Source organism: Alligator sinensis, unplaced genomic scaffold (assembly GCF_000455745.1).
Source record: "Alligator sinensis unplaced genomic scaffold, ASM45574v1 scaffold131_1, whole genome shotgun sequence".
Classification (NCBI taxonomy): Eukaryota; Metazoa; Chordata; order Crocodylia; family Alligatoridae; genus Alligator; species Alligator sinensis.
The window spans coordinates 4,282,494-4,294,269 of record NW_005841830.1 but is presented as its reverse complement, the minus strand read 5'-3'; the positions used below and the strand labels follow the sequence as shown (position 1 = coordinate 4,294,269).

Here is an 11,776-nt window from a genome sequence, read left to right as displayed (position 1 = left end):
CACTCTTTCATGGTGAGAAACTAAGCCTCAGCGTTAATGCAGAACCTCTAGTGTTTGAGAAAACTCTAATCTATTATGTTGATGAAAAGCCACCAGAATTTTCTATGAAACATCTGACTAATGGTGTCATCGCTGTCATTGTCGTGGTGGTACTAGCGATTGTTGCTGGAATTATTGTACTGGTAAGTAGTTGCTTATGACACTTGTTTAAAGCTAAAAGAGAGTGTGATGTGCTAGCATTCCTCTACAGATGAGCCTTAAGCAGTGTTGATAATTATGATGGAGCACAAAGTGGGTTTTCATAGATTCCCTTGTAATTAGTCTGAAAAGTGTCCAGTGAACTCTCAAAAATGAGTTCAAGGACCAAGGTTTTTCCCAGTCACTAGGACATCATGCAAGTAGAAATGTATTGGAAATTAGAGTGTTTCGTGTGCAGTTGTCTTAACCCATCAGTGTTGACAACTTGCCTTACTACTTATGCTACTTGCTGGTCCTCAAGGACTTTAAGCCCAGTTAGTACTTTAACTCTTGATCCTACTTTGACTGTTATTTAACAAAGTGAAAATTTTAACTTTTTTTCCCTTCCCGTCCTTTGACAGATTGTTACCAATAGAAGAAGAGGGAAATATGAGAAGCATGAGGTACGTGCGTGTGTGTGCATGTGCAGAAATGTCTGTCTGGCTAAGGCCTAGTCAGAGGTTCCTAAACTTTCTTATTGCATACCCTTACCAGCATATGTTTTATATTTTAACCCCTTACATGCCAATTATTATAATTAAAATTTTAGATCTGTTATTACACAATTTCTCCTGTGTACTCTGCCCCTCCCCCCATTGATGTCTTGTGTACCCCCAAGGGTATGTGTACCACAGTTGGGGAACCCCTGGCCTAGAATGACTCCAGGCACATTAGGCAATTCTGAGAGCAAGAAGTTCTTTTGGATTAAGTTCACCTTATCTGAGCACAAGTCGGAAAACTACTTGAATTTCTAACATGCCTAAGATTTTTGGTCATTAGTCTTGTTTAGAAGGCATAACCCAGGATCTGTAGCAAGATATCTGTTTGGGATATTGTGATGTTTTTAAAAGGCCTTAAATGAGAGAGTGGGCATTGGCATCTTGGCTGCAACTCTTTCTCAGGAGGGAGTAAAAATCCTTCTTGACACCCTAATTTGATTTGGCACTGGCTAGAGTAGCATTCTGACAAGTCATTATTACTACATGTTTTGAGGTATAGCAGCCACTGATAGAGAGAGCTACCTCTCCATTGGATTAGGTTGAGTGTCAAACTCATCCCTCTTTGGGTTAGATCTGGATATGATGGGATGGATAGTGGCATGGGGGTTAATGCAGTCATTGTTTGCCCCTGAATTCCCAGCCTCTGGGAGTCCTGCAAGCCAGATGACACTTCTCTGTGGCTGTGTTTTGATGCCACTGCATTACATAATGGATGGCTCCACTGTTCAGCAAAACACCTTCAGTTTGAGGTTTTAATGTAAGGAATCGAAAAATTGGAAAGACGGGCAGACTTGGAGTGCATAGTATAAACCTACACCAATCTCTTCCTTGTTACTACTGGGTGAATGTAGACTCTTGTTTTGAAATAGTTGCTGCTTAATTATTTTAAATGAAGTCTGAAAAGCGCAGTTATTCCACCTAAAATATCTACCTTTGTATTGGTGTTGTCTTTTGCTTAAAGTCTTAGTTTACGTGTCTTGGATAGTCATAGAGCAGTGATTCCCAACCTTTTTTTTTTTTTTTACTGCGGCCTAGTGGGAGCGGGACAGGGCATACCGAGCCAGCTGCCTCCCTCCCAGGGCTCCCCCACTGCCCGGCTTTAACCCTGGAAGCTCAGATATGACCCTGAAAGCCACTTAGCCGGGTGGATGGACGGGGCTCTGAGCAGGGGGCCTCATGCCACGACCTCACAGCCAACTCACTGTGGCCCGGTACCAAGCCGTGGCCTGGTGGTTGGGAACCTGTCATAGAGACAGGCTGTGATACGATTAATTCAAATTTTTACATGAGTTGTTCCCAATCAGTGCTCCTTGAAAAGCTGCCATTATCCACAGGTCAAGGCTTTTTTGTATGTCAACTGTTCCGTATTTGGGGAGGAACGACTATCCAGTTAACTCAGTGCTGAGCTTACATCCATCAGCCAAGGAGAATTTCGGATACTAAGCCCATTTCTTTTAGAGGGATAAATAGAATGGTTGGTTATTGTCCCATATATGTATTTGTAACTTTTTCCCCTCACATTTTGTCTCCCCAGATAAAGGAAATGAATGAAATGCATAGAGAACTAAACGCGTAACTTTATTACCTGAAGACAGAAGTAGAAACCTAGTAAAAGAACAACCACAACTGAAAGGAGATTAGGGGATTTTATTTTTTATACGTGTTTCATGTTCTACTGGGGATGTGGGATGACGTGACTTGGCAATCATGAATAGTCTAATGAACTGAGATGGCAACAATATTGTTTCTTGTAATACCTTGGATACATGTTGGTTGACCCTCTGACATGAGGGTTAATGTCCATACTATGCAATTTTTATAAGGGGCCAAACTGCACAAGAGCTGCTGTACCTTGCATTTCAAACAGATACTAGTAAACTTGTCCCTTTCCCCTTTGTGCCCCCCCCCCCTTTTTAAATATGTTCTTGTCCTAATTGCAGGAACACTGAATACCTAATGTATAGCTCATATGTATAATTGCGTATGGCTTTCTGTATTTGTTTTTTTTAAGGATATTTGTACATATTATCTCTGCAGTTTCTGTAACATTTTTATGACTTTGAATTTAATAAAATTCTGAAATAGACTACCAGCTCCTTTCTTTTCTTTTTTCTTTTGTATTGATTTGATGTTGTTTGAAGACTATTGAAGAGGGGACAAGAAATCTAGCTTGCAGAGCTGAAACTCCTGAAGATAGAAAATAGAATATTAGAAAAAATTACGTGTTTAAAATTGGTTTTGGTGAGGAAGCAGTAGTCTCCACATGTTGTTTTTGGGGTTTTTTGTTGTTTGTTTGGGTTTTTTTGCTTTGACCTCTGTTCTTAGCAGAACCAGAGGGCTGTTTTGAATGCCAAATTTAGTGCTCTGTTGCCAGTTTTGGCTATAGAATTAGTGTAAATATTGATTAAAGAATGGGAGAAGGGTATACTTATTCTGGGACAAATTTACTTTGTTCTGTGAAGACTTGTCCAGATTAAATAAAATCTAGAAGCAGCTGAATGATGAACCAGGTGGACACAACACAGCACACTAGTTAACTTTCTCTCTACTTAAGATCGTAAGTCTTACTGGAACATTAATCGGTACATATACTGCTCACATAAAGGCTCTGCTGAAGCACTAGGCAAATAAGCCTTACGAGAGTAGTGACTGATACACAAACTACTTAAGATGGAATGTGCACAGGCCATGCTCCAGCTGGGTGGCAGAGGGAAGGAACAGTGGCAGCAGACTGGGTCAGGACCACTGGCCCACTTGGCATTTGAACAGGTTTGCTCTGACTTGTTCCTTTGAGACTTGTGACCATTGGTGTAAAACACAAGATGACAGTGATGTGGGAAGGCTGATTCCTACAGGAAGTTGAAAGATCTTGCAATGGTATGTTAAGTACAAGGAACAGAATGTGTAATGGAGGTGTATGATGTAAATGGAAGTTGTTGTGATCAAAGTATAAAAAGGGAACTAGACATCCTTGATCTTGGTACTAGGCTGGAGAGGATATCTTATGTGAGTTGTCCTTATACCGAGCCACAAGTATCCAGGGCTAACACCTTATAACCTGTTGGCCATGCCTGGTAGTGAGTAGGTGCTATGTAGGCTTTCAACTAAACTGAGCCTGTGGCCATTCTTTCTATAATGAGGTCCTAAGAGGAACATGTGCATCTGCAGCAGTAATGGCATGGAAAGCGCTTCAACATAGTGCACAGGGAAGTATGCTGATCACATGTATGGAGAATAAGTAAGATTAATTTTTTCTCTCTTTTTAAGTGGTCATTAATGAAAAGCAAGGATTTTTGTGGGCGATATCTTTTATTGGACTAACTGCTTGGTTGTGGAGGGACTTTAGCCTGTGAATAAAGCGCTTTCTTCCTTCAGTTTTCTTTAGTGAAAATGCTTCCAAATACAGAAAAATCTGGTTAATTAGTTGATGCACTGAATCTGTGCCAGAGTCCTACTGATTTAACAACATACTCTGGCTAATTTGTCTCTTTTTTTTAAAAACATAATTAGTACAAACATACATGCATCTACATCACAATAGGCAGGCAAGGTTCTTTGAGTGATATCTTTTATCAGACCAACCATGATGTTGTGTTTCTTGCATAGGCCTAGAAAGTATATGTCACTGTTGAGGATAGCTTCTTTTTTCTTCATGTTGTGAAGTTTCCAAGTTACTAGGTTTTTGGTTGTAGCTGTGTTGGTCTAAGGACATAGGCAGGCAAGGTTCTTTGAGTGATATCTTTTATTAGGCCAACTGCATCACAATGGAATTTGCTCTTGATAAGTAGTTGTTTTAAACGGTACTAGTGCATATTTTCCATAGCAAATTAGAATGCATGCCATTTGCACTGAATCTTTGTAATACACTTCATTATACTTATCAAATTATTCTTTTGTCTTGATATGCTAAACAAAATACAATTTGCAGAAAGTTTTAAGTGACTTACTACTGATAATTACAGAAGTGCTAAACTTAGTTTGAAGTCAAGCAGAAGGTAGGGCAGAGTGGCACCTTGGGGCACATCCAATGGAGAGTGCATGTAGAGTTTGCGGTGCCACAAACTACATACACTGACCATGCAGGCATTTGCTGTGCTACTAATATGCAGCATGACAGGCTTTTTTGACACCAGGAGACCCCAGTGTAAAAAAAACAAAAAAACAAAAAACCAATTCCAAAAAAAATAAAAGGCGAGGGTAGCAGATGTGGTGGCCGAGTGCACCACCTGAAACTAGAGCCTGGCTGGTCGGAGCCATGCTCCAGCTGCTGACCAGGCTCCATGAACTCAGCTCATGGTTGCTGGAGCCCTGGAAGCCCCCCAGGTAAGACTGCTGAGGCCAGCACAGGTGCTAGCCCCAGCCACCCCATCCCCATCCAAGGTACCTTGCTGCATGCCAGAGCACGCATCCAAAGGTATTCCCTGTGGACAAGTAGCAGTGGCACAACTATGTATTGCTGCTATTTGTCTCCTGGGAAACGCATGTGCATACTCATCTGGATGCACTGAACATGCAGGGTGCCCTTGGAGGCTGTTTCAGACAGGCACGAGCAATCGGGGACTCATGGTGGAGGTGACCAACAAGATCTTTCCAATGAAAATTTCTTTAATTGCAAGCTTTCAAGCACAGACACCCTTTATCGGGCATCGGAGAAAGATTGAAAAAGTTCTCCTGGATACAAATTCCAGATGGGCATGAGCTTTCACAGGCAAAAAAAGCTTTGTCAGATGCTACATCCTCCATCTGACTAAGTAGGCTGTTGCTTATGAAAGCTTATGCTTCTCTGAACTAATTTGTCTCTATCTTGCTACCTTGCCCCATTTTCTTTGTGAAAAATTCATAGCTATTAGACCACAATATAATGCAAATAGTGAGAGGGAATGCAGTGTGTAGTGAAAGCTGAACCATAGTTACAAGTTCATTACAATTCTCCACACGCGAGTTTTAAATCTGAAAATTGTTTAAAAACTTGAAGTGGAAAATGCCGAAATGTGATCATGCCATAACCACGGCCCCATTTTTTGAGTATTTCATGGTGAATTAATGATGATAAATTATTATAGCGTGGCTATCATTTCAATAATATAGTTTGGTAACTATTTTTCATTGGAACATCTTGGTTTTTCTTTGTACCCTTTTTGTAAGAAATGTAATATACTCTGGGTCTTGTCCTTTAGCCATGTAGACATTCATGTGTTGATTTTATTTTTTTAAGATTGCTTGAGTGAAGGGGATGGTCAACAAAGCATCTTAGAACTTTTTAGCTGTAATAGAAAGTGTGATGTGATCAAATACACCATTAATTTAATAAATCTGTAGAAGAATGCACACATACTTTTGAGCTGTGCAAGAGACTCTCCTACTAAATTACTCTCTTAGGGAATAATTTCCTAATCTAGGATGTTTAGGAGCAGCAGTTCAAAATGCATCTATTCTACCATTTAATTAATTTCACTTCTGCTGACTAAGGTCAGGAACTTCAGCCAAGAAAACATTCCTTGCACTTTTAAAATAATTTACGCTTATGCAAAGTTACTACTGCAGGGCCAGTATCAGTGATGTAAGAAATCAGTTGGGAGCCTGGGGCAGCTGTGATCATGGAGACAGCAGTGGCTTCCAGTTACCACCAAGCCTCAAGTGTGATGATGTGGCTAAGGCAGCAACTGCTATTTTTCCAGCCCCCTTCAACTGGTGCCCAGGGCTGCTACCTCCATCACCCCACCTTATTTATGCTACTTCCCAGAATTCATGTTTCTAACATTACAGACCTCAAAATTATCCACTGCCTTTCAGACTGATTACCTTAGTTTTGGTTATCATATTTCTAATCACAAAAAGCCATGCTTCTCTTCCAGGGACAAAAATATTAGGATTCCTGGTCACTAGTGTTCTATTGCTAGCTAATGAATAGTTGCACAGCCTACTGGGAAAGTATGTGACCGATTTTGGTTTTTTGTTTTGTTTTTTCCCTCCAGTCCCTCTTTCTCTGTGGGGCTAGCTAGCAGTCACTCCATAATGCAAGCAGTAATAGGGTCTATGATAGAATTTGAACTCTTTGCCCTTCAGATGCTTATTGGTAATCTGTGTGGAGAGGTACAATTCTTTTAGTGAGAAGATTATACAACAATTTAAGAAACCACAATGACTTGAAAATTGTTGTGAATCACCAAAATATATTTCTTATATCAGTTCTTCACACATTTTGCTTATGTGATCTACTGCTCATGCTCAGTACATTATGTGCACTTCTCTGTGCCCAATCCATAGAGGCTATAACTGGAGTTTCTCTTTAGCAGAAAAAGCACATACTATTCTATGTAGGTCATTGGTTCACCCTCTAGCATTGGATAAGATGGCACCAATTGCACTTGCAGGTGTCCCATATTAACGTTGATGAAAGTTGAGAGAGATGTTTCTCACGAACAAAGATGGGAGGTCTAGAGGAAATGGCAGTGCCATACACACACTTGCTGGTATAGAACAAGTCTGTGTACCCTGCCATTGCTCCAGCTATTCCTTGCAGTATCCAATATCCAGAAGTCTACAAAAGGCTTTGGGAAGTGAGGGACTCTACATACAGATGCTTCCCAGCTACCACATGTTATGGCTTCTTTGCAAAGCAGAGAGGGCTGCTGCAAGTATACTTTGTTTGGTAATTTAAATAGAAACTAACTGTTATAAGGAATATACTGAAGCACATCCTCTTGCACTCTTCAGAAAGGCTCCTGTAATTTAGAGGAGCTTCAGTCAAGCTATCCCCCTCTAATCCCAGGCAAATCCACTTCCTTTCTCCTAATTCTGCAGACAATCCACTGTGATATATCAAAACTAAATAAAAATAGAAAAGCCGTAAATTGTAAATATAGTGGTAGTTAAGGGTGTGACAGGATATCCTCTATCCATTCAATACCTTTAAAGAGTGGAAACAAGTTAAGGGTTAAACATTGATTTTTAACCAACAAATTGCCTACAGCACTGTACCACTGACAATATACTCCAACACTCCATGAGGCTTTCCATTCCATCACCAACACATGCCAAAAAGCAGCATGCATCTCCGCTTCATTAAACATGTCCTCTGTTTCAAGACCTGAGAAAAATGTCCAAATGTACAAAATGAGTGGTGATCAGGGGTATTGATCTCTTCATAACACGATATAAAAGCTTACGAAGCAACAAGGTTTGGCATTCTTTTAAGTTTCAAAGTGAATGGTTTTTGCTGCTAAATTTAGTTTTTGTTTGCTAATAGTATAACAACTCATACTGCAATGAGACAAACCTTCAGTGACACACACAAGTCTGCTTTTCTTTATTTTCTTAGGGCTTGTTTACATGAATTTTCTTGTGCAGCTTTAACTCTTTTGGTTTAACTTGTTGGTGTGCATGCAGTTTTATGGGTAGAAAAGCACTACAGTGAGTAGATGATAGAAACTATACCAATAAACCTATACTAGTGAAAACACCTGTATGCCACTATCCCTGCATTTATAGTAATTGGCTTGTGCCAAACAAATAGAAGCACCCTTACCTGAAGGCCTTTCAGAGTAAATATATTTTCAAAGTATTTCTAACAGAGTGACCTTGGCATACAATAATAAGGAAGCCTGTAATAGGGTGTACAAGACAGCACAAATTAGCAGGTGAAAAGAACAGAAAGAAGAGCTGGCTATGGTGTGAAGGAAGGAGACAGGAAGAGTAATAGATTGTTTTAAAGGGAAGAAAAGGATGCACTACTATGTACAAAAAAGATAGAATTCAACAGAGACCATTAATGATACGATGTAGTCACAGTGGCAAGGAAGTAAGATAATACAGTTATTTGGTCCTACTGGCTAAGGCAGGCAGTTTGAGAATGGATCAAGATTATAGCAATACATGAAAGATGGTAGTAAGGGTATTTTTTGTAAATGAGAAAGCGGTGGCAAGGTTTTCTGTACAACAGGACAGGAATTATATCAGAACTATCATCTGGATTGTGAACTTGCATAACAGGCTTTACTATGGTAGAAGCTGGAAAGGGCAAACTGAAAATGTATGAGGTAAATTTAGTAATGAATAAGACTGCTACCATCCAGAGAATACTGAGAGAAACAAGGGGAGGTTAAAGCACCCCTATGGCGCTGAACCGGTGGTCAGAAAGGTGAGGAAAGCCAAGAAAAGCATAATTCTTGAGGAAGAATATATAAAGACATCACAGAGGTCAAACAGAATTAGGCTAGCAGAGACAGTATTAATTCTGCCCCCTGCACACTGAATGAGCCAGAAAAAATAGCCTATAAGCATGTAATTAAGATCGTATTATAATTCACGTGTACCAGGGGACAGAATAGTTTGCATGGGCAAATGTAAATCTGTCATTTCCTTAATTTTGATTAGCATTTCTGCAGCAAAAATAAGTCTCTTGACAAATGCATGGCATAGTTGCAACAATTACTGACCCTTTACCTAATTTTGTAGGAGGTATGAAAACCAGACCAGCATCCTGAGATGCCCAAGCAGCCCAAGCTTATAGCTCTTACTGACAACTCTGTCTTCTGTCTAACTCCTTAGAACAGTGATTCTCAACCAGGGCATGATAGGAAATCCTGGGGTGCCTTGAGATCCTTTCAAGGGTGCTGCTGGGTACTACACAATGTTAGCATTTTTAGGTGGGCAAAAAATGATTCACAAGATAATCCCAGAGGTTTTGAATAGGAATCTGTCGTGTGAAAAACACCAAGTGAAAACTAAGAGCTGGCTTTTTTGAGGGGTGCTTTGAGTGAGGTGCCCCAAGCCTAAAAAGGTTGAGAAGCACTGCTCCAAAGGAGCATCTCTAGGTATACTGTGAAACCTGTGGCCGGGGTGGTGTTCGGTCGCTCGCCACCCCCCTGTGCCACCGCTGGCTTCACATCTGGCTGCTCGCCACCTCACCCTCCTGCCGCTGGCTTCTTTGGCTGCTTGCCACCCTCCCCCACCTTGGCTTCCACAGGGCAGGGGCTCCAAAACTATTTCTTGCAGGGGGCCCCAAAAAATTGTGGGCCAGCCCTGTCTCTGGCGCACATATGACCATGTATATTTGAAGGAAGGAACAACTATCTAAGTCGGGGAGAAAGCTTACTTTTACAAGGCAAATACCCATAGTCACTTATGTGCAAGAACTGACATCCATGACAAATGTATGCATTGATATATTGCAGGTAACATTCTTTATGGGGACTGTTGCCGTGTAGGGCAAAGTGCATTCTACACTGAACTGGCACCAGCAAAGCCACTCCGTAGCTGGGGAAAACAAACCAGCAGTTTATGACTGCTCTCAGTTTGGAGTCAAGGTGAAGACAGCCTGTGCCTGGTACTCCTCCTTCCCTGGTGCCTCCATAGAGAGGTGACCAGCTGTGGTTATGCCAGCTGTCCTTCTGGAGCAGTGGTTCTCAACTTTTTTAAACTCTGACTCTCCATCCCTGGGCTTAAGGCGTCCCTCAAAAAACATCAGCTCTTCACTGCTGCTGGCTTCTCAGCTATGGAAAAATAATGGAGCTGTTTTTCCCTTGCAAAGAACTGACTCCTGTTTGAAATCTCTGGGCCTGTCATGAGAATGGTGCTGGCGCACACAACAGTGCTGCTGTGGCAGGGCACCCTTCAAAAGCTCTCAAGGAGCCCCAGGGAGCTGCACAGCACCTGGCAGAGAATTGCTGCTTCAGCGTCACAAGGTTAATTGTGCAGGTGCCCGTCCTCCCCTCAGTGCCAGTATGGGGAAGCACCCCGGCCCTGCATCACTGCTCTGGGGGCTGCCCCCCATACCACCTCCTGCAACCAGTGTTGCCAGGTCTCAAATATGAAGTTTTGGTATTGGAAGCTCAAAATTATTGTATTTGCTGAAAAACTATGATATGCTGAAAAAGAAATATGCAGATAAATATGCAAGTGAGAATGCAAATAAACCATTTTCTTTTTACTTTGTATTGCTCACTGTAACTTGCCAGTGAGTGAGAACTGGGCCACCACAATTGAAGTATTTCTTTATTCTGAGGCAAGCAGTCATAAGAAAGTGTTGATAAGAAACCCAAGAGTCAGTTATGCTTACCTGCAGGGGAAATACCATGATTATGATGATAGCAGGGGAAATACTTTAAATGAAATAATACAATTAAAATGGCACTGTGTAGTACAGGGTTGCACCCTTGTCTTTTTGTAGACAGGACTCCCTATGACAGCCTCATGGTTAGCTTCCCAGTGGCCAGCTTGCAGTGGGAGGATCTGAGTTACACGATGACTTTTATGGAAGTGGGGGACTCCTCCTTAGCTTGCCCCTGAAGCCTTACAGCTAAGGGCAAACCAGACTCAGGGGCATCTGAACCCCAAGCCTCCAGGTGTGGGCCTGCACATAGGATGCCGGCCAAAGGATTTGGAAACATCTAAAGCCCCAAGCAGGGGTGGAGGATGTTTGCCGGTAGTAGGGCCACATTTGGTTCTTGATGACTCACAGATTTGGAATGGATTTAGCAGATTTGACTTGGAACATGAAACCATTTCCTTAAAAACAACCGCCTCCCACCCAAAAAAAAGTCAGTCAAGGTTTCCTGAGCATGACTACGTGGCATCAATCACCTGCTTCAAAATTATCGTATATTTTGAGCATTTTTTCTATTATTCACCATGCATCCTTCAAGGGAGAAAACTATGGTACAAATACGTTAATTACTGTACACCTGGCAACACCACCTACAACACTAGGACGAGACACGTGCTCTTGCGGGGGTGGACAGCCTCTGAGAGCGCCAGCTCTGGGAGTCGCTGGATCATGCCCGCCCCGCTCAGCTCGGCCAGGATCTGCAGCGCGCAGGCCACACGGGGACACCGCAGTGCCTCCTCGCACCATGTGCGCATGCGCAGAAAAGAGCGCGGAGGAGAAGCATGCACCCCTCCCTCCTAAGCTCAGCCTGCAGTAGCCTCACCACAGGGTTCTTACGGCGCGCGAGACGGCCCAATCTCCTTCGAGCTCGGCACCAGCTCAGCACCCAGTTCACCCCCCGCCCCCCAGCTGCAACTTCTGAGGGGGGGCG

At 42.1% G+C, this 11,776-nt stretch overlaps 1 protein-coding gene across 1 annotated transcript in view; it reads left to right on the top strand.

The window, feature by feature from the left end:
- EPCAM (epithelial cell adhesion molecule) overlaps positions 1-2,823 on the top strand; it is a 16,872-nt gene extending 14,049 nt beyond the window's left edge. The window contains exons 8-10 of the mRNA XM_025206037.1: positions 1-182; positions 600-641; positions 2,272-2,823. Coding sequence (XP_025061822.1) covers positions 1-182; positions 600-641; positions 2,272-2,313 — 266 coding nt within the window. The 3' untranslated portion in view covers positions 2,314-2,823. The remainder of the gene's footprint in view (positions 183-599; positions 642-2,271) is intronic.
- Positions 2,824-11,776: the final 8,953 nt, after the last annotated feature.